This window comes from Lagopus leucura, unplaced genomic scaffold (assembly GCF_019238085.1).
Source record: "Lagopus leucura isolate 7727_CA_CO unplaced genomic scaffold, USGS_WTPT01 Super-Scaffold_100002, whole genome shotgun sequence".
NCBI classification, from domain to species: Eukaryota; Metazoa; Chordata; class Aves; order Galliformes; family Phasianidae; genus Lagopus; species Lagopus leucura.
Window position 1 is genome coordinate 58,886,630 of NW_024962263.1, and position 26,442 is coordinate 58,913,071.

General features: G+C 38.5%; 1 protein-coding gene across 6 annotated transcripts in view; it reads left to right on the forward strand.

Moving 5' to 3' along the window:
• Positions 1-26,442, forward strand: part of SULF1 (sulfatase 1) — a 125,280-nt gene that overhangs the window by 42,573 nt on the left and 56,265 nt on the right. For 4 of the 6 annotated variants that reach the window (XM_042870013.1, XM_042870014.1, XM_042870012.1 and 1 more), the window contains 3 exons: positions 17,788-17,847; positions 18,115-18,349; positions 24,040-24,279. In XM_042870013.1, coding sequence (XP_042725947.1) covers positions 18,178-18,349; positions 24,040-24,279 — 412 coding nt within the window. In that variant the 5' untranslated portion in view covers positions 17,788-17,847; positions 18,115-18,177. Of the gene's footprint in view, positions 1-17,787; positions 17,848-17,998; positions 18,030-18,114; positions 18,350-24,039; positions 24,280-26,442 lie in introns of those variants that run through there. The other 2 variants (XM_042870019.1, XM_042870018.1) reach the window with 2 other exon arrangements.

Consider the following 26,442-nt stretch of genomic DNA (forward strand, 5'->3'; position numbering starts at 1 on the left):
AATGTGATGCCCTTCCCATTTTATGTCATAAGAACACTTCCTAATTCAACTCTGAAGAAAACACAATTTTAGTATTGCCAGCTCTCTCTGCTTTCTCAGACATCTCTATTTTGGCATCATATGATTCTAGGAAAACTTATCTCTCGTTTGGAAGAAAAAGAAACTTTCTTTAGGACTACTGATTGCCAAAAAAACTTTCAAGATATACAACCATAAAAGTTATGACTCCAAAAGATAAGTAACGTGAACAGAGCATTTATTATTATTTAAGAATATTATTATTTTGAAACCTATTTCTTGATTTATCTTGGGGACTTGACTCATACCTTTTTCATTTAATGTTCCTGCTTTTGGTAGGAGCAGAGCTCTTCATTTTACGGTGGTTCTCAGTATTTCTAATGTTCAGTAAGTTTAACATTTCTCATTTTCATCTGCACTGCTCACCTTCTTTCTTGAATTCTTCTGATGCTATTGAAGTAAAAACTTTGCCAGTAACTTCAGAATTGAGCTTTCAGGAAATTTAAGGAAAGATTTAATCCTTCAGGCTTTTTTTAGACTGGATATATTGTGCAGCACAGTTAAATCACTGTTATTCTTTTATTTCCCCTGTATAAAAAATAACAGCAGTATAAAAATCTTTTTGATGTCTAGGATAGTGTATGGCATCACAGGAAAACTAGGAGGTCTTCTAAGCTGATTAAATAAAACCAACAAGAATCACAGGAGGGAAGGGAGGAGGGAAAACAGCTTGCTGGCCTGATCTGTTTGCAAAAGCTGTAGCAATTCTCCACCAGTTAAGGATTGAAGTTTCCCTGGTGGACTGATGACCTTTGATGTGATAATTGCTGGTTTTCCTGCAAGTTCGAAAGAGAGTTTGTATAGTATGGTTAGAGGAAAAAGGGATAAATATTAACAAAGCATTGGATTTTTATTCAAGAACCAAGCAGTTAAATGCTCCTTTTCATCCCATGGAACAAGGTAGTAACTAAGATCCCACTAATTTTTTGCCACATATACCTTAATACCTGAGCAGTTGTGGGTAACAGCTTTTTCTGTTGATGAAAAGAGTATTCATTTTGTTAGGTTTTTCTTCTTTTGAAACTGTCATAAAATTTTATTTAAAATGTTATTTTAAACATTATTAGCTATTTACCTCCCATGTAAAGCATATACATGTGTAAGACTACTAATTTTGCATTACTGTATCCTTAGAAGTTTTATTCTTCGTGTTAGGCTGGATAAGATAACACAGGCAGAAAGCTACGAAAATTTTATCCTTTTGTTGTCACCTGAAGAAAGTTTCTACTCTTTACATGAATCCAGGTAATTAAGGAACCTCTTGCACACAGTTCACCACCTACTTGATAGAAGTACTACTTGGCAGAAAATAACAGGTGAATGTGCCATAGTAGCATGCAGTTGCCTTGCTTGATCCCAAGCTGGGTGAAGGGAGAACTGTTCATTGAGCTTTCTACAACTGTCCAGGACTGTGAACAGTGCAGTGCAAAACAGGGACAACATAGCCTATTGCTTACCAAAAGGACTCTTTTTTTTTTTTTTTTTTTTTTTTTTTTTTTTTTTTTCTTTTTAACAGAGACACGAGTAGTTTATTTACCTGGTAGTGAAGTTACTTTCTTCTGATGTTAGTTGTTGGTTTAGTTAGCAGGTCAGATGATACTCAGAGTTTGTCAAAAGGCTTACCATCTCCAGTCAAGATGTTAATTTGCATGCCTGTCATGGCTTGGAAAAGATTAAGCACTAGCCTTTTTTATAGTATGTCAGACTTATTGTGCTGTTATCTTGAAGTATTTTAAAGCCAAATAAAATTGAGATTTTTCAAACTGATTAGCTGGTGTGACTGCAAAAAGATTTTTGTATTCAAAGTCTTTGTTGTAGCAGCCATCATATCTGACCTGCTCCCTAGGTCAATAAAGATGAAGAGCTCTTGGTCTGTTGCAAAAGGAATTCATTGTGAATGAAGATTGTGCCTGCTTTCACATGCATACACTTACTGCAAACCTAGCAACATACATGTTTTCTTCAATTGATTAATATAGCATCAAATGAGACATACTGTTTCTCTGGAAGGCATCCTTGTAAAGCTGCCTGAAATGAGAGGTTAAATATCAAAGGCCCAACACAAAGAAACAGGATGATCAAACAACTAGTCTGTTTTGTGATTTACATGGAACATTTTGCTGATGATTAAGTAAAGAAAAACCTGCTGAGAGGAGGAGTAAGCAATTACACATTGAGAATATTCCTACTTATTGCCTTATTAGAAGTATTCATAAACTGAGAGACCCTCCACAGGGTGATCACTTACTAATTCTGTATAGCCAGCAGCTTTGATGTGTTTGCAGTATGTGATTTTCTTGGAGGAAAGGAAGAGGCAGGAAATATTAACTAAATGCATAATCACTGTGCATCAGAGAAAAATTGCAAAGTTTGGGACACTTTGGTAAATAAAGGAGGCTGTGAACTTTTTAATAGCTGTATCCCATCTTCAACTGTCAACACTCTTTCTGAGAAAGCCAGAGAGTAAGATTAATATAATTGTTTTAAGCATTGGTCATTTCAAGAAACAGAACAATTTCCGGTAGTGGTAGAGAGATTCTTCATTGCCACCACAAAATAGCAGTGGTGATTGTTGGCTGTGAAGGAGAGAAAACCTTACTTACTAGATCATGGAAGTTTCCTTTCATTGAAATTTCCATAGACTTGAGAAAATGATGCGACGATCTTTTCTCACTAGATTAGTAATTCCAGGATCCTTCCTTCTGTATTATGCTTTCCTTCCTGCTGAGTAAACTTGCCTCTATGCTGACAGCCACTGTAAGCTCCCTTTCTCCTTCTAAGGAACTGGAAGGGTACTTGAGTAATGATGGAGGGTGGAGAATGTCTTATCTGTGTCTAGTATGTGCCAGTAGTGGACTGAAATATCAAGATTACTGCTAAATCTTTTAAATGATAGCATTTACGTCTCTGGCAAAAACAACAACGGCAATAACAACAAAAACATAAAACAGATTAGTAGATCTTTGCCAGTTCCCTTACTTAGCTCCTAACATGTATCTGTATACATTATTGAAGAAATACAGTCTTATACTCCTACAGTACAGAAAGATTTCAGTGAAACTATATTTTTACTTTGAACGTTGACCCTGTATGGCACTGTAGGTATATCATTTGCCTTAATAAATTTTGAATAGGGTGTGATCGATCTGCAAGTAAAGAGTTTAATTAAGTATATGGCAGCCACAGCTCTGATACAAAGTTGATGAATGAAAACATACAGAAATTATCTTTAAAGAGGCTTACCTGGATGATCATTAAGGTTCCAGGCTTGTTGTCCAGCCTAGCTTGACATGTCATCATTCATAATAAACTGCAGAATGGTGTTAGTTTTGGAAAGTCCTTCTGGCATAACAACCGCTGTTGTAATACAATAGGGTTTTTAGTGGGGCCCTGTACTTATGACTGTTGTCATTTAATATTGTGGAGATCTATGATCTGCACTGTGTCTTTCATTAAATGTAGAGCTGGCTAGAGGATGACAGTTCAGCTTTCATGGATTCTTTTTTTTCTTTTTTCCACAGTGCAATGAAAACAAACCCTTGTAGTATTTTTTGTTTTCCTTCCACATCATAAAATTGTCCTGAAATTCATTTTTGGATTGAAAAGCTAAGGTTTTACATCTAAACCTCATGCCTAGGCAGGAGCAGAAAGAATAGTTGAGATGATCTTTCTTTGTTTCATTTTCAGTCTTACTTGCACTAGTGATACTCAATTAGTTAATTGTTCTCACTTAGATGAAAGATGTTCTATAGAACATGCAGAAATACTGAAAGTATTATATCCAACAAACAGTTTGCAAATAACACATTCAAAATCTGTCTCAAAGTCTTATTCAACAGGATATTTTCCAAACAGATGGCAGAAGGAGCAGCTTTTCAGCAATAAGCCTTAGGCAGGTATTAGATACTAACTTGTGACATTTATCACACTGTCTAGGAGATGCATATGATTCACACTAGTCAGTCAGTTGCCTTGGTTTTAAGCAATTTCACGCTAAAAAGAAAACGCATTAGCAAAAGCTCTTTGCTATTTGGTTATGGTTATTTGCTTCCTGAGATTGCCTTCCTGCTGTGTCCTCACCTGTAAGCTAAAACCTGTATCATTTGATTGTTACAACTGATATATTTTTGTATAGACCACTGAACTGAATATTAAATCACAGAGGATAGCATAATTTATAGTAAAGATTCCCTTTTTTACCATACTTCTTATAGGTGATGACTTGTGACATGCTCCAGTCTACTGTACTGTAATTTCTTTCTTTTCATTTACTGCCTTCCCTATATAAAACCAATTCTGTTGATTTATCGGGAACGTTTTCCTGGTGAAATGTGTTTGTCCACTGCAACTCTTAAGGTAGTGTTTCTGCATTTATAAATGATGGGTTTCATTCTCATTCAGACAGATACATTTTCACATAGGTACTGAGCATCATTTCATTTATAACTGATGGTGTTGCTATTGTCACGGCCATGAAGATCCCTCAGTTCTGCCTATCCCTAGGACTCTTCCACCCTACCAACAGTCCAGGACCCCATTTCAGCCACCAAGGCTGTCAGTTCCTGCCCTGGTGAGGCTGCAAGCAGGGCCAGTCCTCAACTTGCCACTCCCCACTCCCTGCACTTCCATGGGCCTTGCTGAGCCATGCTCAACCACAGGCCCCAGCCATGGCCCACAGGGAGCCATTGGCCTGTGCTGTGTCCTGAAAAATGTGGTTATAGGTATTACACAAAACACGGGAGGATTTCATTTGCAGATACATAAAAATTACATTAGAGACCATCGGAAACACATTGCCAGTGCTAACATTTTGCTTTATCTGTTTCCCAGCTCTATCCCATGGAAAGATGAATATGTAACTCAATGTAATAGTTAAAGACCTAGTTGCAGGAGAGAAAATCACGGAGAGAAATGTGGAGGGATCTTACAAATAGTCACAGCGTTAAGATAAATGCCTCTGACCAGAGGTCAACAGAGTTTTAAATGTGGGAGATAATGGAAACATAATCAGGTGCCATATGATATGTTGGTATAATGCATTTTTCATTTCACATCCTTTCTCTCTCAGTATGTTTGGTGTATTTTTGTCTAACTTTTACCATGTCTGTAATGTGAAGGTACTTTACCAGCCAGGGAAGATAAGATTCTATGAGCCTTCGGTAAAGTGGAAAAATAAGAAGGTGGGGTAACATGAGCAGTCAGCAGAGAGGTAGACTATGCTACGTACTGTATGGGTGCTGTCATCCCCACCCTGCAGGTCTTGGGAGTGGATTTATGGCATATTGTCTGCTTGAAAGCACTGGAGTTTTAAAGGAAATGCTGAGGAGAGTTGGGAATTTTATTAAAGCACGTTACAAGATTACATAAAGTACAGAACAGAGATAGAAAGCTGGTGTTGCATTTTCAGGTTATTGTCCCTTCTGTAGCTTTGAATTTTGATGCATTGCTGTCTGTTTAACACCACCACAGTAAGTGTTGTGGTTTTTTTTCAAATTGTGTTCATGCTTTTCCCTAGGAGTAAGTTACAATTTCCAGATACTGTATCAGGACGTACAAATAATAGAGCATTTTTAATGTGGAAGTTCTCTGTATGTTAATTTTTAGAGTAGAATTCTTCTACCACAAAAGAAAATGGGCGGAAAACGGAGAATTATGTCACACCTTCCCTGTACAGTTTTCTGAATATTCTGCCCAGGAGATATTGTTTGTTCTTCACTGTAAGCCATGGAAAATACCCCTAATTTTGGAGGGAAGTTCAGTGGAGTGTCTGTTAGTCAATGAAACTTGCATCTCAAAGTAGATTTGTTATTAAGAGCTTATGATCAGAGATGCCTACATGAGTAACCCTTACTAAGTGGAAGAGTCTGTGGAAACAAATGCAAATTAATAACTTTATTGCTATTATAAATTAAAATACTCTGAGAAATACGTTAATCACTATGATGTGAACAGATCGTAACGATGTCTTCAAGAATAATCCGTTTTTTTCATAAATTTTAGAGTATTAAGAAACAAAAAGCATTTGTAGAGCTTACTACATACGGGGCTGGTTATGATTAGTCTTTTTCCAGAAGACTTTTCCTGTAAAACTGCTTTATTGTGGTTACAACATTCTTAATTTTAAAGATAAAGACTTCCTGCAAAAGCAGTGCTTTTGTAAATAGAGACTTTGGAAAATTGTCATTTTACACCATCTGCAACAGTGTACTTACGATTTTACAGTCTTCTAAGGAACTACTAACCAACTTGAGTGATATTTTCAAGAACAATTGGAACTTGTTGACAGTGCTAAAAATTTGAAAATCCGTATTTTAAAGCAGTAAGAGTTTCATCTAGTGTAACAGATGATTTAGGCTACCTAGAGTTAGACTTTAAAATCAGCCATATGGGATAGAAGGCATCCCACTGGAAAAACAAGCATTTATCTCCTGATAAATTACTCATTTTTGCTTGTTTATTTTAAAGGACAACATACACAGGAATGTATTCATGGCAGATGAATTAGCTCCTATATTATGAGTGTGCAGTGTGGTTAGTATGAACCATTTACACCACCCAGCACATCAGAAGCCAGTCAGATCATTTGTTTCATTCCAGCTGTGCTCTTTACATTTACATGGAGCCTCGAGCAGAGGGGATTTCAACTCTCTCTTTTCTGATATACAAAGTTGCACTTCTTTTTCAAATGTTACCTTCATTAATCACTCAGCTTTATTAACTGAGCAAAACAAAAATGTCTAAAATCAGCTTTCATTGTTCTGTTGAAGTAATGACTATTTAAGTAATAATGTAAAACTTCTCCCCAGTTCATACAAAGCCTGAAATTTTGGCTAATTCCCATAACCAAGGAGCAAAATTTAACCCTTAACACTTCAGACTTTTCAATGCAAAAGAAAATGTTGGAGATTTCTTAAGAGCAGTATACAGTGATGAAGTAAGTGCAATGGGAAGTCAGTAGGAAGGCTCTTAGGCTTGTTTGTAATGAGAGACATGAGTGCGATTCGGTGAATGATGACTTCTGGGACTTGCCTGTGTCTTTCAGAAAACAGCCTACTAGTCTGTTGCTACCTTCTCGATTTTGATAAGCCTGTAACTATAGCAAAAGCAGCATTTTCTATGGCACTCTTCATTCCTGATCCTGAAAAGTTGAGAAATAATTAGAAATAGAAAAGTCGTCATTTCAGTCTATCATATTATTTGAAAATCTTCAGATTCATTTAGATTCTAGGTGGTGTCTGTTATGATGTATCCAGTTCTGGGCCCTCAGTGTAGGAAAGAAATCAGTGGTCATCTGTGTTCACCAGAGGGCCCTCAAGAGGGCTGGAGATTGGAGTTCTTGACCTGTATGAAGATGCTATGGAGTAGAATTGTTCATCAGAGAGCAGAAATAGCACCGGGGGGTTCACAGCAGCCCCTGAATACCCAAATTGAGAAGACAGAGACCAGTCCTTGACAGTTACGCATTCCAAGAGGGCAAGAGGCAATGGGCTTAAGTTAAACAAAAGTTCAGATTGGATATAAGGGGAAAAAACATCACCCTCAGGACAGCCTAGCTGCAGAACAGGGCTCCAGAGCATTTGGGCAGTGTCCGTCCTTGGGGTTTTCGTGACTTGAGTTGGTAAAGCTGTGAGCAGCCTCATCTGACCTCACAGCTGAGCCCACTAAGGACAAAGAAGTGGATTATCTATATGCTGGTCTGAGCGTTCCTGAATCAGGTTATTGATGTAAGAGAGAAATGCAGTTTATGAGATACTTCTTATATAAGAACATCTCATTTACATTTAGGAAAAAAAAAAAAAGTCCAGTGAAGCAAGCATTGATAGTTCCCAACAATTACAGTAAACTGGGATGCTTCACAAATTCGTTCCTAAACAAAATGAAGGAAGGTACTGTCATTCTGTCCATGCCTTTCTACTCCTCTTCATCACTGGGAGTAATTCTGATATATCCTGGTCCTTTCCATTCTTGATCCATTACATAGTATTCAGAAGCTTTCTACCTAACTATTATGAATTTCCATTCCAGTCTTCCCTTGATCTACATAATGCACAATCAGGTGCTGGAATGTAAGGTTGTCTGCCCACTTCGTCGCTACTGGAGAAAATAATTCTGTCTGTGCTGTGTCAGGCATCTTAGTAGAATCTTGACTCATGAGCAGGCTTGCAATTTACTGTCTATAAAGAAAGATGTATATCTTCTATAAAGATTGTATAAAATCATGTCTCTTTACTGCTAAAAAAAAAAGAGCAGCACTGGAAATAAAAATGCGTGCTTGAATGTATTATCATCAGCTTCCATGCTTTAAAACTGCTCTCATCTACAGAATCTAGGATTGTGAATCTGAAAGTATCTGTATGCGCACTTGAAAGATGAAGAAAGTCTTTCTGCAGGCATTTTCACTTAGAAAATGAAAGCACATTTATATGTGCTACCTTTTCAAAATATTTTCTGAGATAAAGTTATTCACAGAATAATTTCAGCAAGTAATTTTTGAGTCTCTTAGATCTCAGGCTGAAGATTATTTTCAAACAACTCTTTGAGAACAGATATCCAGAATGCAGGCTGAGTGAATTGGTATTCCACCAGCAGATAAGCTGTATATAGCATATTCTGTCCCTGAACAGGAAAGCGTGGCTCTTATTTCAAGCTTTTTTTTTTTTTTTTTTAATAGAAATACTAATTTTCAGATGGAGCTTAGTATCTAGATGCATCTGTTTGGTCTTTTCTCAAGTACCAGTACTAGTTAGCTTATTTTGAAATATTCAGCAAAGACCTTAAAGAATCCCCATGCCAGGGGTTTACTGAAGAATCCACAAGAGGGTGATTTAAGAAGGTGAGCAGTTCCATTCAACCCAGTAGATATATTTATTTAGCACAACAGAACATGTGTATCGGAATCTAGGAACTTGGGTGCTGCTTTGGAAATCTCGACTATGAAATCCACCCTTTGTATTCCTCCCTCATCATTGCTGTCATTCCTGTGATGATTTTTTTCACCTGGTAGAACATAGCTACTGAAATGCTCCTAAATGGGGGTGAAGCTACTACATGAAGATGACCTTCTGGTCTTCCTAGCAGTGGGTCAGCCACAAGTCCCTCTGTGGGAGTGCCTGGAAAGCACACCCAGGTGTGTGCTCGAGTGGGGACAGTGGAACAGTGAGGTGACAGCAGGCAAAAGGGATTGCAAGGCCTGTTGGGATAAGCTGGCAAAAGACCCCCATGTTCTTGGGCTGGTGCTATACTTTGCACACCACAAGGAGCACAGCTTGGAGAACACCGGGGGCTCCTGATCACAACAGGGAATAAGTCTGATGCAGGAGTGGAGCGCTTCTCAGCCTTAAGTCAGTGCAACTTCCTCACTGACTAGTGTTCACAGAAGAGGATATGAAGCATCTGTTTTTGTAGCATTGTTTTGTTTGGTTTGATCGTTTACTGCTATTGATGCACTAGTTTCTCTATTGCATAGGTTTGTTAAGGAGGAACTTGTTTAAAAACACATCTATTGGTCTACCAAGGTATTTTTACATGTAAATCAGTGAAGGTATGACTTCATTTGACTGGACTGGAAAATCCACTTGACAGAGAAGCAACCTAATGAGAAAGGTCTTCCTTAAAAGAGAGTACTCAGGACTTGATCCATAGAGTCAATCTTTATATTCAAACTGAATTTAATTTGAATACTGTGGGACTAATCCAAAAAACTAGCATATATGAGAATTTGTCACCAGAGCTGGAAGTGAAAGAGAAACACAGCAGATACCATATGTAATCTGTAGTGTATATATGTGCATATAGCACTCTTGTAGTGACTGTAAGTACACAAAGTACTGATGCCACGAACAACTTTGCTTTCTGTACTGTATAATAGAGTAAGTTTTTCAAAAGCACCTACAGGAACAGCCAAATTTTCCTGAGTATCCAGTGGATGGCAGCTACCTAAATCCCCATGGTGTCTGTGAAAGGCTCAGCCATCTGTGTTACCAGTAAAAGTACATCTGAGATTCTCTCCTAAGAGTACAGCTGCTGCTATCTGTTTAAATACACAGCTTATGTAGCTTAGCACTGCCATTTCTTCATGCTTCAGTCCTTACTGTACGCAACTACCTTAACTTGTCCATACAGTAGTGAAACTGTGTATGTTATGACAAGGAAATTGCCATGTTGTGTCTTCTCATGTGTAAGTGGATCCATAGATACTCTGTCTAAAGATGACATATTCAGGTTAATCATGTCCATTAGGAAAACAAACTGTTCATCAAATAAAAAAGCAAAAAATCCCTATTTCAAAGAGTGTTGCGGATTTTTGAGGAGACATAAGTGTACCTAAGGAGCAACTTTTTTGAATTTCAGGAGTAGTCTATCTAAATGAGGCAGGAAGAGCTGTTCTCTTGCATGCTTTCTAAGTCCTGTGGACTTAAAAGGGAACTTAAAGAAACGTGCAAACTGTGTTGCTGTTGTTCACCTCTGTGATATGATCTCCCAGTGCAAGGCTACTTACTGGATCACTGAATCGTCAGTATGTTATTGTACAGCATGTTTTCATAATGGCCCACACTGTTGAGCTGAGAGGGGATATAGCAAAGAGATGTGGTTTTTAAAAGGAATTTTAAAATTACCTTAAATTCCTTCACACAAAGGTTACTCTTCATAGTTGAAATATACTCGGAGTCTTTTAGCAATTATACTACCTGGTAGCTGGAAAGCCACTTTCTTTAAAGGTTAAGAAAACCTGATATCAGAAGCCTGTTTGGAGCATAGTGCACATCTAATTATCTTTCTTGGTCTTAATTATTTAGCAAGTGCGAATAAACTGCACGTATCATGACACTCATGTTTAATAAGCATATAAATTTAATTGATTTTTTTTTTTTTCTTCCATCTCTTTGAAGACTCTCAGGCACGGAATTCAATCATAAGGCAATGGCATTATAACTTCCAGTATAACATCAGGTTTTAATAAGCCTCCTGTTTGCTGCACACATGTGCTTAGGACTGCCTGGAAACCAAATCAGTAGAGAAAAGGGATTACTTTAGATTACTTTGAAATGTGCATTGTTTGAAATGGCCTCTGGTGACCAGCTTTCATGAATGGCTGATTTTACTTGTGGGGCACGTCATCTGGCTCAATTATACCAGCCTCTTTTGCATGACAAGTGCACTTCTTGGTTGTGTTGAAATATGAAATTCTAAAACAAAGTAAATCAGATGGTGAGAAATAGATTTGAGAAACTGTATATTATTAGAAGCTTGTAAATTAACAGGAGACATTCTATTTTTGCCAAGAGGTATGTGAGAATTTTCTTTTAAAACCCGTTCACAGATTTGAGGTTAATATAAAAATATTTTTATTTGCTTTAGTGTTTTTTAACCATATTAACAGCATTAAAATAAAAGACTTATTTTCCTTTTCTCAAAGACAGTTAATTTCTTCTACCGTTATGTATTTTTAAAATGTTATTGGAGTTTGCTGTTTGACATATGAAGTGTTGGAAACTTTTACCTACTAAGAATATCCCTCAACCTGTAAAAGTAGGTTAGGAAGCGTGCATTAGACTTTCAAGTCACTGCAGGCTTTTTACTTTCCTGTCTGTGTTTGTGAAATTACAATGCAAAAACTTAACAATAATATAAGGTTATGATTCTCCCTGCCTGCAATTACTTTAAATTATAGTTACTTTAAATTAATCTAGCCCGAGGCACCAAAGATACATCATTACAATACACAGATTACATTTAGAAGTTGAGCAGATAACTCATTGATTAATAAAGTGTGTTGGAAATCCAGTAGATAATGATTATATCTAGAGAGGAGCTGCATTTTTTGTGTTCACTGTAAATCCTATACTTTACAACTAAGATTAGAGGATTAACCTTTAATAAGAGATGGTAGATACTGGTTTTTTTCCTGACTTCTGCTGTACATAAATGTGTTTCCCATGGCTGCAGGCTCGATATTCCCACAGGAAACTGGCCTGCAGATTTACACTTTTGTGCCTGGTAGCCTGAGATTGCAGTGTTTTCCTTTTAAATAGAAGATAGAAGTCTAAGATGTGAGAAAAGCATTAACATTACTAAACTGAAAACAGTCATCTGTCAACAGCTTAAGGACTTCACTGTGTTGGTGTAATTGAGAGTTGTTAGCCTTATTGTTGTTGTGAAGCGTTAACAACCCTCTAGTCATCCAGGCCATATGATTTTTAAAAGAGATTTCTGAACTGCTAAACTGCTTTGGTGTCACTTCCCTGAAAATGTATTATGCAATTTCAATCTGTCTGTACAATCATCATGAAATTACTGATCTCGTGATTTTGTTAGATTTTGTTGGATTTTAATGTAAACTAAGTGCCCACCTGTTATGATTCAGACTATGTGAGAGTTTGAGAAGTCCATCTGCCCTTAGACATAAACATCAAAGATCCTGAGAGGCTGTACATATATGTGGCTGAGAAAACCCTCTTCACTCCCTTTCACCTTGAAATTCCCACATAGGCAAAACGTTCTTGAGTGCAGCAGGATTTCTAGATGGACAAATTTTAATTTCAAGCAAAGAACTGAAAGTGACAGGAATAAACCATTGATCCTGACCTTTGTGTGGACATTGGTAGGTAAAGTCACCTCCATTTAACATGATGCATATGAAGATGTCTGACCCTATGGGCAGTCTCACCAGTTTTTCAAATGCACCAGACCAGGTGCCCACCAGTGTGACTAAACACTGAGGTCACACTGGAAATTATTAAACACTATCAATATCATATATCACAGAATGGCTTATGTTGGAAGGAGCATTAAATAAAGATCATTAAGCTCCATCCTCCCTGCCATGGGCAGGGCTGCTGACCACTGCATCAGGCTGCCCAGGGCCCCGTCCAACCTGGCCTTCACCTCCAAAGATGGGTCATCAATAGCTTCTCTGGGCAGCTATGCCAGCACCTCACCACCTTCTGAGTAAACATTTTTTTCTGAACATTTAACCTAAATTTCACGTCCTTTAGTTTTAAGACATCCCCCCTTGTCCTGTCACAATCAGACTATATAAGAATTTGATCCCCCTCCTGCTTTTAAGTTCCCCTCAAGTACTGGAAGGTCACGGTGAAGTATCACTGAGCCTTCTCTTCTCCAAGCTAAGGAAGCCCAACTCCCTCAGCCTTTCTTCACAGGAGATGTGCTCCAGCCCTCCAATTATCTTTGTGGTCCTCCATCTGGCAGCAGCAGCAGGGTGTCACCAAGTTTATAGCGCATTACATGCAACCTTACTTTCTCTGCTTTTTCTGGATATTCAGGATTCTTTTTGTTGTGATTTGCTCTTCTACTTTTCTTGTTGAAATTCTGGTTTTAAGGAAACAGAACTTTAGGGACATATTCCTGTCAAAAATATTCATTAAAACTGTCAAGTCAACTGATCATACGTAAAATACATATGATGATAGTAGTCTTCTGCTTGGGATCAGGAAAGCGTGATCATATACTTGTCATGATTGATGCTTGGTATTTTGTGTTTGAAGTTTTTTATCCATTTATTCACACACACACAAAAAAAATTATTCAAAATAGTCTTTTGCATAAAAGGTGTAAGACAATATCATGTGCAATGTTAAGATATCCTGCTTTTTCTTCCGTGTTGTTGATAACATTCATCCAAGTTTCTAACGCTTGTCTGCAAATCTCAAAAATCTCCTAAGTGTCAAAACATTTACATGTGGAATACGTCTTAGTTATGTACAACAAAGACAATTTGTGGAATCAGGAAACTTAAGTACAGCGTAATAATCACTAGGGTACTGGATAGTAATGAAGAACAAAGCACTTAACTATGAAATTTCCATCACAGTAGGAGTTCCTTCATTTGGGATCACTATTATACCTCACATTGATAATTTTCTGGGCATATGTATTTCTAACATCAGGGGAACTAAAATCTGAATTCTAGTTCTCAACTCCATAATCCACTGTCTATGTTAGTCTTATTATTAATATGTCTTTCTTTGTCCAGAGTAGATCCATTTTTGTTTGTAAGGCTTTAACTGTGACTTTGGATCACGTACCATCCTCTTCACAGTTGTAAGAAAACACCAGAAATGTGATGTAGGAAAGATAAAGTTGTCAACCCTTTGTTACCACTTGGTTGTGCATTACTTGTCTGGAGCACTATGTATCTCATGTTCTTGGGGACAGCTATACGTCCAGAAGCCATGCTCATTATCCCCACATTTGGCTTCAGATTGATAAACAAGAAAGAAATCTGTTTGTGTAAGGCAGATTCTCAGTACAAGGATATGTGAAGGCCACATTTGAAATGTATGAAACATAATGAAGTCCACACACCTTTGAAATTTATAATGGAGAAATACACTTAAGGTTATTCAGTATACTTTGTTTAATAAACAAAATGCATGACTTTGGACAGATTTTTGTTGGCCAAACACTAAGTGGTATTTTGGGTGAGCACAGTAAAAAATGCACATGTCAAAACAGTGTGGATTTTCAAAGTGAAAATGATCTTTTTTCAAAACAGACTGTCATTTGTTATGTTCCAAATTAAATACAAAAAAAAAAAAAAAAAAAAAAACCTTAAACATTTCTTGACTAAAATGAATATAAAATCTACAGATAGTTTCAAAAGTTATTATTCTATTTTTCACTTTTCCTCCTGGTCACTGAAGAGATCTTGAAATAAAGTCCTCCTAGTTTTTATTCCACTGACAAAAAGTGGCCCTTCTATGCCAGTGTAATTCAAGTTTCACGGGTAATTAATTCTCCATGCCAACGAGTCCTTGAACTGCTCGTTATAATACTAGCAACAAAGAACAAACTAAAGAACCACGTTTTCAGATTTTATCCCATTAAAGGTGAGTGCAAATTATGAATTTGTGCTTCTGGGGGGGGAAGAGTGACTGTAAAATAAAAATTACATCCAGATGAGGAAAAATAGTCTCTCTGGATTTCCTGCTGCTCAGGTTTCATTTATTTGCTGACAGTGTTTCAGTTGTCAAACGTACAATCTTTTGGAAAAATGTAACATATCTATAAAATAGCATATATATAGAAGTTACAATTAGTATTTGTAAATTCTGCTTGGGGAAAACATTTCCTATTGCAGTCTTGATTTCTGAACACCACGCAATATTTGTTACGTTTACATCTGCGTGCGAATTTGGAAAGGTCCTTATAATTTCTTGTATTTTTGTCTATTTCCAAAGATTAATTACAGTGTCTGTAGGGACACTTGTAGACTACCAGACAGTATCCAGCACAAACATTGCAGCCTTGTCTTCCCTGTCATGGCTGTATTTTGACAGTTTTCTTTACTTCATTTCCTTCTGGAATTGGGAATCAGACTGTAAGAGGGCAGGTTCTCAAAGAATGTTTCCGAATAAAGATTTGTCTTATGTAAAAATGAAATTATGAGCTACAAAAGGTAGTATTACTGTGCTTGTATGCAAGAACAATTGAATGAAACTTGATTAACTAATTTAATACATACAGATCAGTCTTTATCATTTCCTTTATCCATCAAGGGGAAAAATATTAGATAGTTGGAAAAGAAACTCTTCATGCTCATTTTTCCATAAAAGAATTGTTTAAGGTGGCCCTGGCTTGCTCAAAGAATCTAAAGCTAAATGATTTTTTATAAAAACCAGCACATCCCAAAGAGGGTAAAATGAATAATGCTTGACAATGTTAATTTGCATTAGTGTGAATTTTATTAGCACTAAGGTGTAATTGTCAGGAACTTGCAGTTTCATACTGTGGGGGATTATTCAAACACGTTGGTGCCAATGTTTGCTCAGTGCAGTCAGGATGACTGCACTTTCTGGGTCAACATTGTCTGAAAAAGTTTGCTGTACAGTGCAACTGATGTAAGAAACTAAACATTGAGTCTCACTTCACGTATCCTTTCACTCTTTGTGAGGTGAGTCAAAGTTTTGCTATTTAAAGATCAGACGTAGAGAAATCATATTTCTCCTTTGCACCAAGAGCATGTAGTGTCTGGTGTCTGTCAGAAGAATGCTTAATTCTTCAGTAATCTCGTTCTTCAGTGCTTTTGTTGGCTTCTGTGCTCAGCTTAGAACAAAATACAGGAAAACTGAAGTATTTTTAATAGTCAGTCTGGACTAATAACAGACTTCCAGTCTGCTTACCTGAGTGTTGTGTAATCATCCAAATGGCATGTAATTTTCAATGCCCAGCCCCGATATTGGCTTTGCAGTGCTACAGTGCTCGTCAGAAGCTGCAATGTTTGATGGAGCAGAGACAATGAAAGACAGAATCTCTCTGCAACAGACACTTGGATTTTCCTTTTAAAGACATTCACACTCTTCTGGTGTAATTACAGCCTGCCAGAGTGAGAAGCATGAAACTGTTTAGCTTGTGAAGCTTAAAATAAAAGGTGTATGTGAAAACAAGAACACAATCCTTTTCCTAGCAGTCCGGTACCAAATCCCTTTCCTTCCCTCTCCTATGGCTTCTTCCCTGAAATTTAGAGCACCTTCCTATTAACGTATTTTTAGGTGAGTGATTGGACTTTTCTTTTTTTCTGTGTTGCTTTTGTTACACTCTTTGCACTTAGTTGTGGGTTTCTTGTTAATGTTTTTTGTCTAAATACACAACTCAGCTTGAGAGCACAGATCTTCTGAATGATGCTCCAGTCTAATTATATCATGTCCACCCCAGTTCCCATGCAGCCTTCCCCATAAACAGACTTCTTGGACTTGGGGGGGGGGAATGGGGGGAGGTTCACTGACTGATGTCACCATGCTTCATTTATAGCCCCAAAATTACATATGTGGCAGGTCATTACTCTGGAGGGAGCAGGCTTGACTCCACTGTTTCTTGCCCCCCCCCCTTCCCTTTTGCCCCCAGAAATTCCCTCCTTTTCATTGTGTAACGGGATGGTTTTGCAGTGCTTCACTCAGTAATGCAAAAGATGTTCAAGTATGAGTGGCTGCCCATTCCTCCCCAGGCCAATCAGTCATTTCTCAGCCGCAGGTTTAAATCTGCTGCAGCGAAGGCAAGCCTGTGTGCTTGCATTGGGTCTTACAAAAGCAAGGCTGTGTGACTGACAGACATGGAGAAGGGGCTCCAATAAAGCACTCAGCTGAGTCTGGAAACGAAGTATCAAGGACAAGGCTGTGCCAGGGGTACCGTGCATTATGGATGAGGCATGCGGGTCCACTGCTGACTGATTGAGGGACAGTTACGCTTCTTCACAATGCTGGGTAAGATCATCTGGACTGTCACTCGATATGAGCTTTCTTGTCAGAGGGAAGATGACTTTTCATGTCGTGATCCAGTGCAGATTGCAAATGACAGCCTTGCTGTCCTCTCTGCTTTGTAAGGGTTTAGCCGCTCGTGCAGGTGAGTTAAGCTAAAATAGCTTTACTGCTTGCCAGGTGCCATAAGCTGGAATTAACTCTTATTTGCAGAATCTCAGGCTGCCTATAAATGTTGCAAAAGCACCTGTGTTTGATGACAGGATGTGTATCTCCTTGATCTCTAGCAGCCAAAGTGCCATCTAATCGCTGCATGGGTATGTATGGTGTTAAATTAAGCTGGTGAGCTGAGGGAAACGCAATTTTTTTTTTTTTTATTATTCTTCTATTTCAGGACAGAGGAAGAAGCTGTACTGAACAGTTCTGGAGACTTTGAAGCACAAGCACAGCGCTGAGGTCTTTGACTGACAGACCTTCTGCTTTCTCCTTCTTGCAGGGCTCCTCCTACAGATGTTCTGAACACGTCTGCATCCCAGCAATTTTGTACTGTGCCCAGGTACTGATTGTACGGAACATGCTGCATAAAAAGAAGCATGGGGTATAGAAGAAGGAGCACTGTGAGGAATATACCAGGAGAAAGTGTAGTTGCAGAAGGACCAAGTTTATTCTTAGAAAATGATAGATTAAAGTTCCTATTCAACAATATGGCTTATAGTCACGTCAGACAGTATGTGTCAGGTTTGACTTCCCTGAGTATCATCTTCTCACTGTGTGACTGGAAGTTTAATTATTGCTTGAACAGAATTTCTTTTCCTCCTTGCAGGTCTTGAAAACTAGAGTTCAGGCACTTCTGGATTGTTTTTTTCATTGAAATACTGGAAATACTATGAAGACCTCTTGGTTTGCACTCCTCTTGGCAGTGCTCAGTACTGAACTGCTGACAAGTCATTCTTCCACTCTCAAATCCCTGAGGTTCAGAGGCCGTGTGCAGCAGGAGCGAAAAAATATCAGACCAAATATCATCCTTGTGCTCACGGATGACCAAGACGTGGAGCTAGGTGAGAAAAAATTCCTATTTGCTACTTCATTTCCTCACGTGTCTTTCAATAATTTCTGCCAGGCAAGCACTTGAAACTCAGAGAAGGCAGTGGTTCTGAAACAATATCAGAATGTGGGACGGATTTGGAAAATGAGTTAACAAATATTATTTAATAGTATTTATAAGGTTTAATTCCAGACTTTAGGAAATATATGCTTGTCAAAATCAGCTGTAAAAGGACACATAAGATTAATTTTTATGTGAATTATTTGAAATTGATGTGTTTTAAAACTGTGGTCCATATGTAACAGTAAGATAGTTTTGCTTTCGCCAGTTTACTAAATATGTGAGTACAACCTGGGTATTTCAGCCAGGAGTGATTTTTCACATATTTATTCTTAGGGTGGAAAATGTTAAAACACTTGAATGATGTTCCAGGAGACCTTTGAATGTTTTCCATTAAGTAAGTTAGAAAGACATTATAATGGTTATGCATATAACTGATTTTTTCATTTACTGCCTGAAGTGAAAAATTAAGGAGAGAAAGAGGATCATTTTAGGTTACTCCCAAGCAAATATTTTAGTTCTGGGGATGGAAGGTAGGATCAAAAAGGTGAAAAAATGGCAAATCAACTTGAAATGAAATCTTGCATTCTTAGGGTTTTTAACGAAAGGCATGCTCTTAATAAAAGTAAGGTGAATTTGTAAACAAAATGCCATATAGGTTGATAAAGAAAAATGCTTCTCTCATAAAACTTGTAACAAAATAATTCATTTCTTCTAAGATCACATACATTCAGCCAGAAACCTGTAGACAAAAGGTGGACTAGATCTAAAAGCAGCCCCAGAAACTCATGACTTATTGGCATTTTTGTATTTGTCATGATACAATAATAATTTACGCAGTCATTTCGGATTGTGAGAATACAATTAAGAAATTGTATTTTGTGACTGAGGGTTAATCCTTTGACGCAGCAGCTATCCCCCACAGCTCCACAAGCAGGCCCTGAGATCTGAGTACATCTTATCTATTTCATTTCTCTCTCTTTCAAATGTCTGCTCTGTTTAGCTGTGCTGCATAATGAATGGCTGTTCCTGGCTCTATTTTTGGCCTAAAATACAGCTATTACAATAGGAATGCATTTCTTCTGGATAGAGTCGTTCTGAAAATTTCTCTAAAAGGGTCAAGTCACGTCTTCCTTTTTGTGGTCAGAAAGAGCCTGCGTTCTCCAGGGCACTGGGGAAGGTAGGTCAGCAGACACATATCTCTGAACAGCATTACCGATGAGCTGTCTTCAGTCTTGCAAGAGGGTGTGCAAGTGGTGAAAGAGCAGGAAGGATGTGGCAAGCCACTTTGTTCATTTTGTGGAGCTCCTCTCTTTGAAAGCCGCATTGGATGCTCACAGAGGCTCTGGCTCTTATTAACAAGCAGTTGAGCAATAGCCTGGACATACATGCATTCCCAGTGCATTGAATGAAAGATGCAGGTTTCCCCTTTTCATAGATCATTTCACAGGAAACAGGATTCAGCCCCAAGACTTACTGTACTGCATTATTTGCACTTCTACTAATAAATCATTCTGCTTATTTGAAAAACAAAGCCATACTGTTTTCCATGTGTGAATTATCCCCTTGCCCTTTTGTGATTCCTGAGAAAAAAATCCCAAATTTCCCAGAGGTCAATGGGAAGTAACACTTTATGCCACAAGCAGAATAAAGCTTAGGGCACGATTATCCAAAACTCACAAGACTGAAAGTCTCTTGATATGGATTATTTGCTCTTATATTCCCAGCATGAACATTTCTAAAAGCTGTTCTAAATGAATGCTTGAACATAAAAGCATATAAGGTGTGCTACAGACTTCAATCAGGAAAGATTTGTCTCCAGAGCATGTGTAGGCATTGAACCAAAATATTCAGCTGCCTGAGTGCAAATGATATAGAGGGGAATTATCCGAAGTAAAATTTGCGGGAACCTGAGAACTTGCATTTAGTTAGTGCTCAAAGCAGGCTGTCATATTGATCTGTACTGTCACCCTGAGTTCTGCATTCTGAATACAAAGAAGTTTAGCAGAGCTGCTGTCTCATACAACTTATTGCATAAAACCCCCAAATTTCTTCACAACTCCAGTCAGTTCTTGTACATATTGGGAGGAATGTGGTACAGAGGAAGGGTATTACTGATCAGCTTGAAGATGGTGGCTTAACCAATATGAAGCAGCCTGTCCACAGCTCTTGAGAAAAATCAGCAAGAACTTTGGTCCCAGGGCTGGGAGCTGATTGGTCAAACTGGACCTATGTGTACTTCATAGCCCCCACCAAGATTCTGAAGTAGAGGCAGAACTGCCTGACACTGAGGCAAACTCATATTTGGCTCAAGACTGGCACATCGTTGCAGTTTGGCTCAAGACAAAGCGCTGGGTTCCACAGGAGCCAGGAGTCACTGCACCCCTGGAGACAGCGTATTCTTGCTCCTCAAGGCAGTGGCCCCAGCTTCCATTGAGGTCTTTTCTATATTCCTTTCAGAAATGAGGATAGGTATTTCCAACTTTATGCTCAGTCTTTAATCACTTCCTCAGTCCTCAAGCTTCTACATCGCTTTTTTCTCCTATGTACTTCTACATATCAGTCCCTCAAGCCATGACTCCGCAATAATTCACAAAATCCTCACTGTGAATAGTTTTTTGTGTAACATCAAAAAGGAGTCAAAACTAATGAATACTTTGGTAGTTCCAGTATTCCTAACTCAGAGCCCGTTGAGCTTTGGAGAAGTACGAAAAAGCTTTAAAAAGTGGGGGGAAAATTCCAAAGAACTAAAACAAGGTAACTACCTCTGCCCACTTGTTTACAGCCTATTGCACCACCCAACAAAATCCAGATAAATGGATTTATACCTATGTATACATACATATAAGGGAATGGATTTCTATCTGTATATACATACATATAAATTCATCCTGTGCCTTCAGCTGTTGGAGAAGGGATCACAGCTGGCCACATCATATGAGGCATAATTTGCCTGATTTCCTTTCCAGCTTCATTAGAAATTTCAAAGCACTAAAAAATGTAATCTGAAAAAATGAAGATACGTTCTGAGATTTTCAAAAGCCCATCACCTTCCAGTTGCCGTGCTTTCAAACAAATTAAGACAAGATGGTTTTAGCTGTCCCATTGTATAGATGCCCACCTGTGATACATATGGGTGAAAATCCATACCAGCTTTACTACTCTTTAAGAAACCTTGGTTACCACACATTTCTCAACATATGAAGACAATAGTTGGAGACGTGACACTGAATTTTGTGTTTGACAAAACTTGCTCACTTCTGTGTCCAAAATGGCTGCTCCCAGTTATCTGGTTCCTTTCAGGTGCTTCCCACTTGGTCATGTAGAGTGCGAGCATCCTGCTGTCAGACAGCGCCCGAATGTGTGTGCCCTGAAGACTGTGGGCCAGATGGTAGAGAGCACAAGCTGTGAGGAGAGCTACAGACAGCAAAGGATTATAACTTCTATGAACAAGTTTTATCTCCTGCTTATGTTTAGTTTTCCAAATGAGGAAGTCTCACCTGCTTTGAAGTGTCTGTTTCAGAATTTCCAGAGGGGATAAATCTATTATTGGTGTCAGTAAGTGCATACCTGGAGGAAAAAGTTACTCATAAACAGCAGGTTTGCAAGAGAAGAGGGCTGACCAAGCAGAGGAATGAGGAATTTGCTCTAACAACTATTCATCTCCAATGCAGAGAGGCATGAAAGTGCACAGTGGCCCTGCTGCTGCTACTGTGCATTAGAGTAGCACAGCAGTGCACTCCCATCCAAACACCTACAAGCACTTTGCAGCTGAGATCTGTCATAAACTGACATTTCAAAAATGTCTGAGCTATAAAAAAAAAAAAAAAGAGGGGCGAGGGGCGAAAAGGAAAAGCCAACCTTGTGTACAAAACAAAGACATATAGAGTGAGAAACATCTCTCATTTGATTATAATTTAATAACTTAGTGAAACACTCTCGCTCGTACAAATGGAAGACCTTTCGTGCTCAGGGAGCTCTCAGTCACTCTCTTAGTTCTCTGTATCTCTAAACACGTGGTTTTTATCTGTACTGAGTTCAGGAAAGCACAAATGCAAATGCTCTGTATTTAGAAAAGAAAGACTTTGAAAGTGGAAGAATCCAAAATGAATCGCTGGCTATCTGCTCAGGGTGCTGAATGTATCCTTAAAGACACAGGTATTGTTACTGCACCGGAAGATACTCATCATTGAATCTATTAAGGTTGGAAAAGACCACTAAGATCATCTAGTCACCACCACCATGCCCACTAACCACATCCCTTGAGATCCATAAACCATTTCAAGAACTGCCTCTTCCTCTTTTCTTTAATGGAAATAATTGTGATGCAAAAGATTTCACACTCAGCACTGACTCTTTAGCCCAAAAGCTAAACTGAGCATGCTGAACATTAGCTAACAGCTAATATTCATAAGATTTTACTGCTTACATCTAAAGATGAACTTCTTGGCAGTTCTGTGTTTTTAGAGATATTTCTTTCGTGGTTTTAAAACTCTGTTGTTTTTTAAGTGACCCAAGCACAACCATCAAGAAAAACTCTTATTCTATCCATGGAATCAATGCTTTTAATTTTAATTTTACATTTAAGCTGACCTCTGTCAATTATGAAAAATGAATTATAAAACCAAAGGAAAAAAAAAAAAAAACGAAGTAGAATTCCAGAACTATCTTTTTACAGCCAAATTTGTGTAAGTATTAAAATTCACAGACGTTTCCTGGCTGCATACTGACAAACCCATAGTTCACACTCACCCTTCAATCTCTGCTCTTTTGGATAACCAAAAGAGCAAAGCTTGACAGCTGTCAGCAGGTACTGACAGACTCTATCAGGAACTGTTCAGCCTTTTTGCAGTCAGAAGCATGCAAGCCCTGCCAGTCTCACCTTGTTTTTTCTTAAGATGTTTCAAATAACACCAAAAAATTTTTAAATTGGGTCAATGCAAAAGTGTGTTGAGAATGCAAGAGTTTCTTGAGAAAAGTTCTGAATTTTGCTAATACTTTTTGCAAGCACATTCATCTCCAAAATCTGATTTAGAGCACAGTATTTTAGCTTCGGAGCCAGCCATGCTGATCCTGAATCCAGAGAAACTTCTGCTTAGGGAGATCACTACCAAATTCTCTCTTTTTCTTCCCAACCATCTAGTCCTTCCTTCCCTTCCTCCTTCCCTCTTTCTGCCCTCTCTCTCTTTCTCTCTCTCTCTGATTATCTGATAAAAGGGAAGGAATTGTAATAGATTCATTAGCAGCCTCAGAATTTTACATATTTTACTGGCACATTGATGCAGCCTGTATAAAATACTGTTCTCCTAGAGCAGTGTTTGGAGAACTGTTGACCTATAAATTTGATATAGTTCTAAAGTTCTAATGCTATATTTCTAGATTAAGCTGCACTTCTGCTTTGTTTTGAAGCCTGAGGGGGGAAAAAGCCATACTCAATCTTTCTGGAATCCTAAAAAATATTTTTCATTGATATAAAAAAAGATTTTATATTTTCTTCTAAAATTAACCTAAGTTATGGAGTAATAGAGACTGATGTCTGACAGAAAGGTCATCACTGATACTCTGCTTTTAATGACAAAGTAGCATCCAGTACGTTCCAACTGCTTTTAGCAGCAGAGTGATAATCAGTTCCACTTATTGCAGGGTCCTTACAAGTCATGAACAAAACCAGACGGATTATGGAGAATGGAGGGGCATCCTTCATCAATGCCTTCGTAACCACCCCAATGTGCTGCCCATCGCGTTCCTCCATGCTGACTGGAAAGTATGTGCACAACCACAACATATACACCAACAATGAAAACTGCTCTTCTCCCTCCTGGCAGGCCACTCATGAGCCACGCACTTTCGCCGTGTATTTGAATAACACTGGGTATCGAACAGGTAAGAGGCAAACACTAACTCTGTGTTCAAGTAATGGTGTTGGATGTTGAATATGGGGTCTTGAATCACCGTCTAAAAGCAAGTGACTACTGTTCAGAATTGTGTTTATAGAGAAGGGTTTAGTGTTGTGGGGAGGGAGCATGACTTACTGGTACAGATTGGCAGCTAACAGCCATATGAAGAACTTTTTTTGTAATGGAGGAGCATATTTTCTTGCTCAGATGTCCCAGGTGGGAAATATGCTGTAATGCATGTTACACCTAGTGAGAAAGAGGTGCATTTTCGTGGCATTGTGGGTCCAAACTGGCAGTTCAAGCCATGATTATGGTCAGTATTATGGCCTGCTTGTAGACAGCTGCTAACAGTTCTGGGGGAAGGTGTCAGGGCCAAACGAGGGACTGGTGCCAAAGACCTCACAGGAGCAAAGTGCCTGTCATGGGAGTGAAACAGGGTGAATGCTATAATTTAAACTTTGCCACAGGGCAATACTTCATTTGCATTTTCTGAGAATGAATAGAAACATGCCTTTAAGAAGGATTGTTCTGCTGTGCACCAATAAGATTTGATAGTTTTCTTGTAAATTCCTGGTGGTTTTCCGTACTCAGAAGATCCCTGTCCTGTCTACAAAGAACTCTTCTTATTCCCTTCGTCTGTGCTTCAGCTTGATGTAAAACCTGATTCATTTATGCATCACCTATCACCTAAGATTCAATCTGCAGACACATTAGGCTCCAGCCTGACTTCCCCTTCCCAAGGTACGGGAAGGTTGCGAGGTCATCAGGGTGCAATTTGTCCAGAAGCATCGTTTGACTACAAAGACTCTCCTTTACAGGACCACATAGACACAGATCTCATTGCCAACTGTGTTCTTTACAATGTAGTTGGTAAGGAAGAAGTTTTCTCTATCAGTGGTTTAGGCACAAGAACAGATTGCTTTCAAAACATATAGCAGGCTAATGTCTCCACACTGTCTGCTTGCGCTAATTCTCTTAATGCTGCTATATCCAGCACCTCACATTTATCTGCCTGTTTGCCATCATTTCTTCACTGCAAAGACAACTCACTCTTTCTTTCTCTCTCCGTAGTTCTGGAGAGCTGCATCCTGTTTAAAAAGCTAAAACAAACAAATATTTATCTTCTCTGAGCCCAACACATGCACTGAATAACATTCCAGTCTCTACAGAGCTGATTTCTGTGGACTTGCTGTCAGAATACAGCACAGCTAAACCCGAGTAAGGGTCAGCACCAAGGCTTTTGAAGAGAAAAAGAGAGGGGAGAGCAAATTGATAGTCAGTGCTAGAAAAAGTGCTGAAATGACCCTAAAACCTTTCTGCTTAGTGTCCCTTTCATGTGGAATCTACCTTTCTTGCTCTTTAAAAAGTTCAGTATCTTACTGACTTGTCATCTAACCTTTGCAGAATTGAATGCCTCCTGCATAAACTGGACAGCTATGGCTGACTTTGCTGTCAGTAGCCCTCTGCCCTTCTGGGGCTACATGCTCTGCTTGGGTAAATATGCACTGCTGTGAATTATGAAGGCATGTGAAGATGTCTACTAAATGCAAGATTGATTTTATTAAATGGAAAAGATCAAAGTGATTAAAAAAAAAAAAAAAAGAAAAAAAAGCCTTTCCAAAAACAGACTGAGGGAACACAAGTACACAAATAGTAGAACAAGCAGGACAATTGAGTTTTAACAAAGGGCAGAACATGGAAGCAAATGAAAATACATTTATGAAACTCTGTTTCTGACTATAGTATGTTGTTTGACCCTGTAGTAATGCAGCCCTAAAGAACTTATTAATTAACTCCTTGTAAGATGAGCCCACTTTCCAATTACCTCTCAACTATTTTTTGAAGTGGCAGCTTAATTAACAGCTGAACTTATGATACATTTTTCAAGGACGGTGTTACCTCATTAAAGAGTCATCAAAAGTCCACTAACCAACTAATAATTTACATTTCACAGCTAGAAGGTTTAATAAAACTGTAATGATTCAAGAATACCTGGAAGTCAAAAATAATTGGGAGTAGGAAAGAGGTAGCTAGGGAGAAAGATTGACTACACGACACATGGGCTCATTGTGACTCTGTGCTGAAGCTGCAGGTAAACCAGTAAATCAGTATCCACCTCAGAGGGCCAAATGCCACTTGCTGTTTGGTG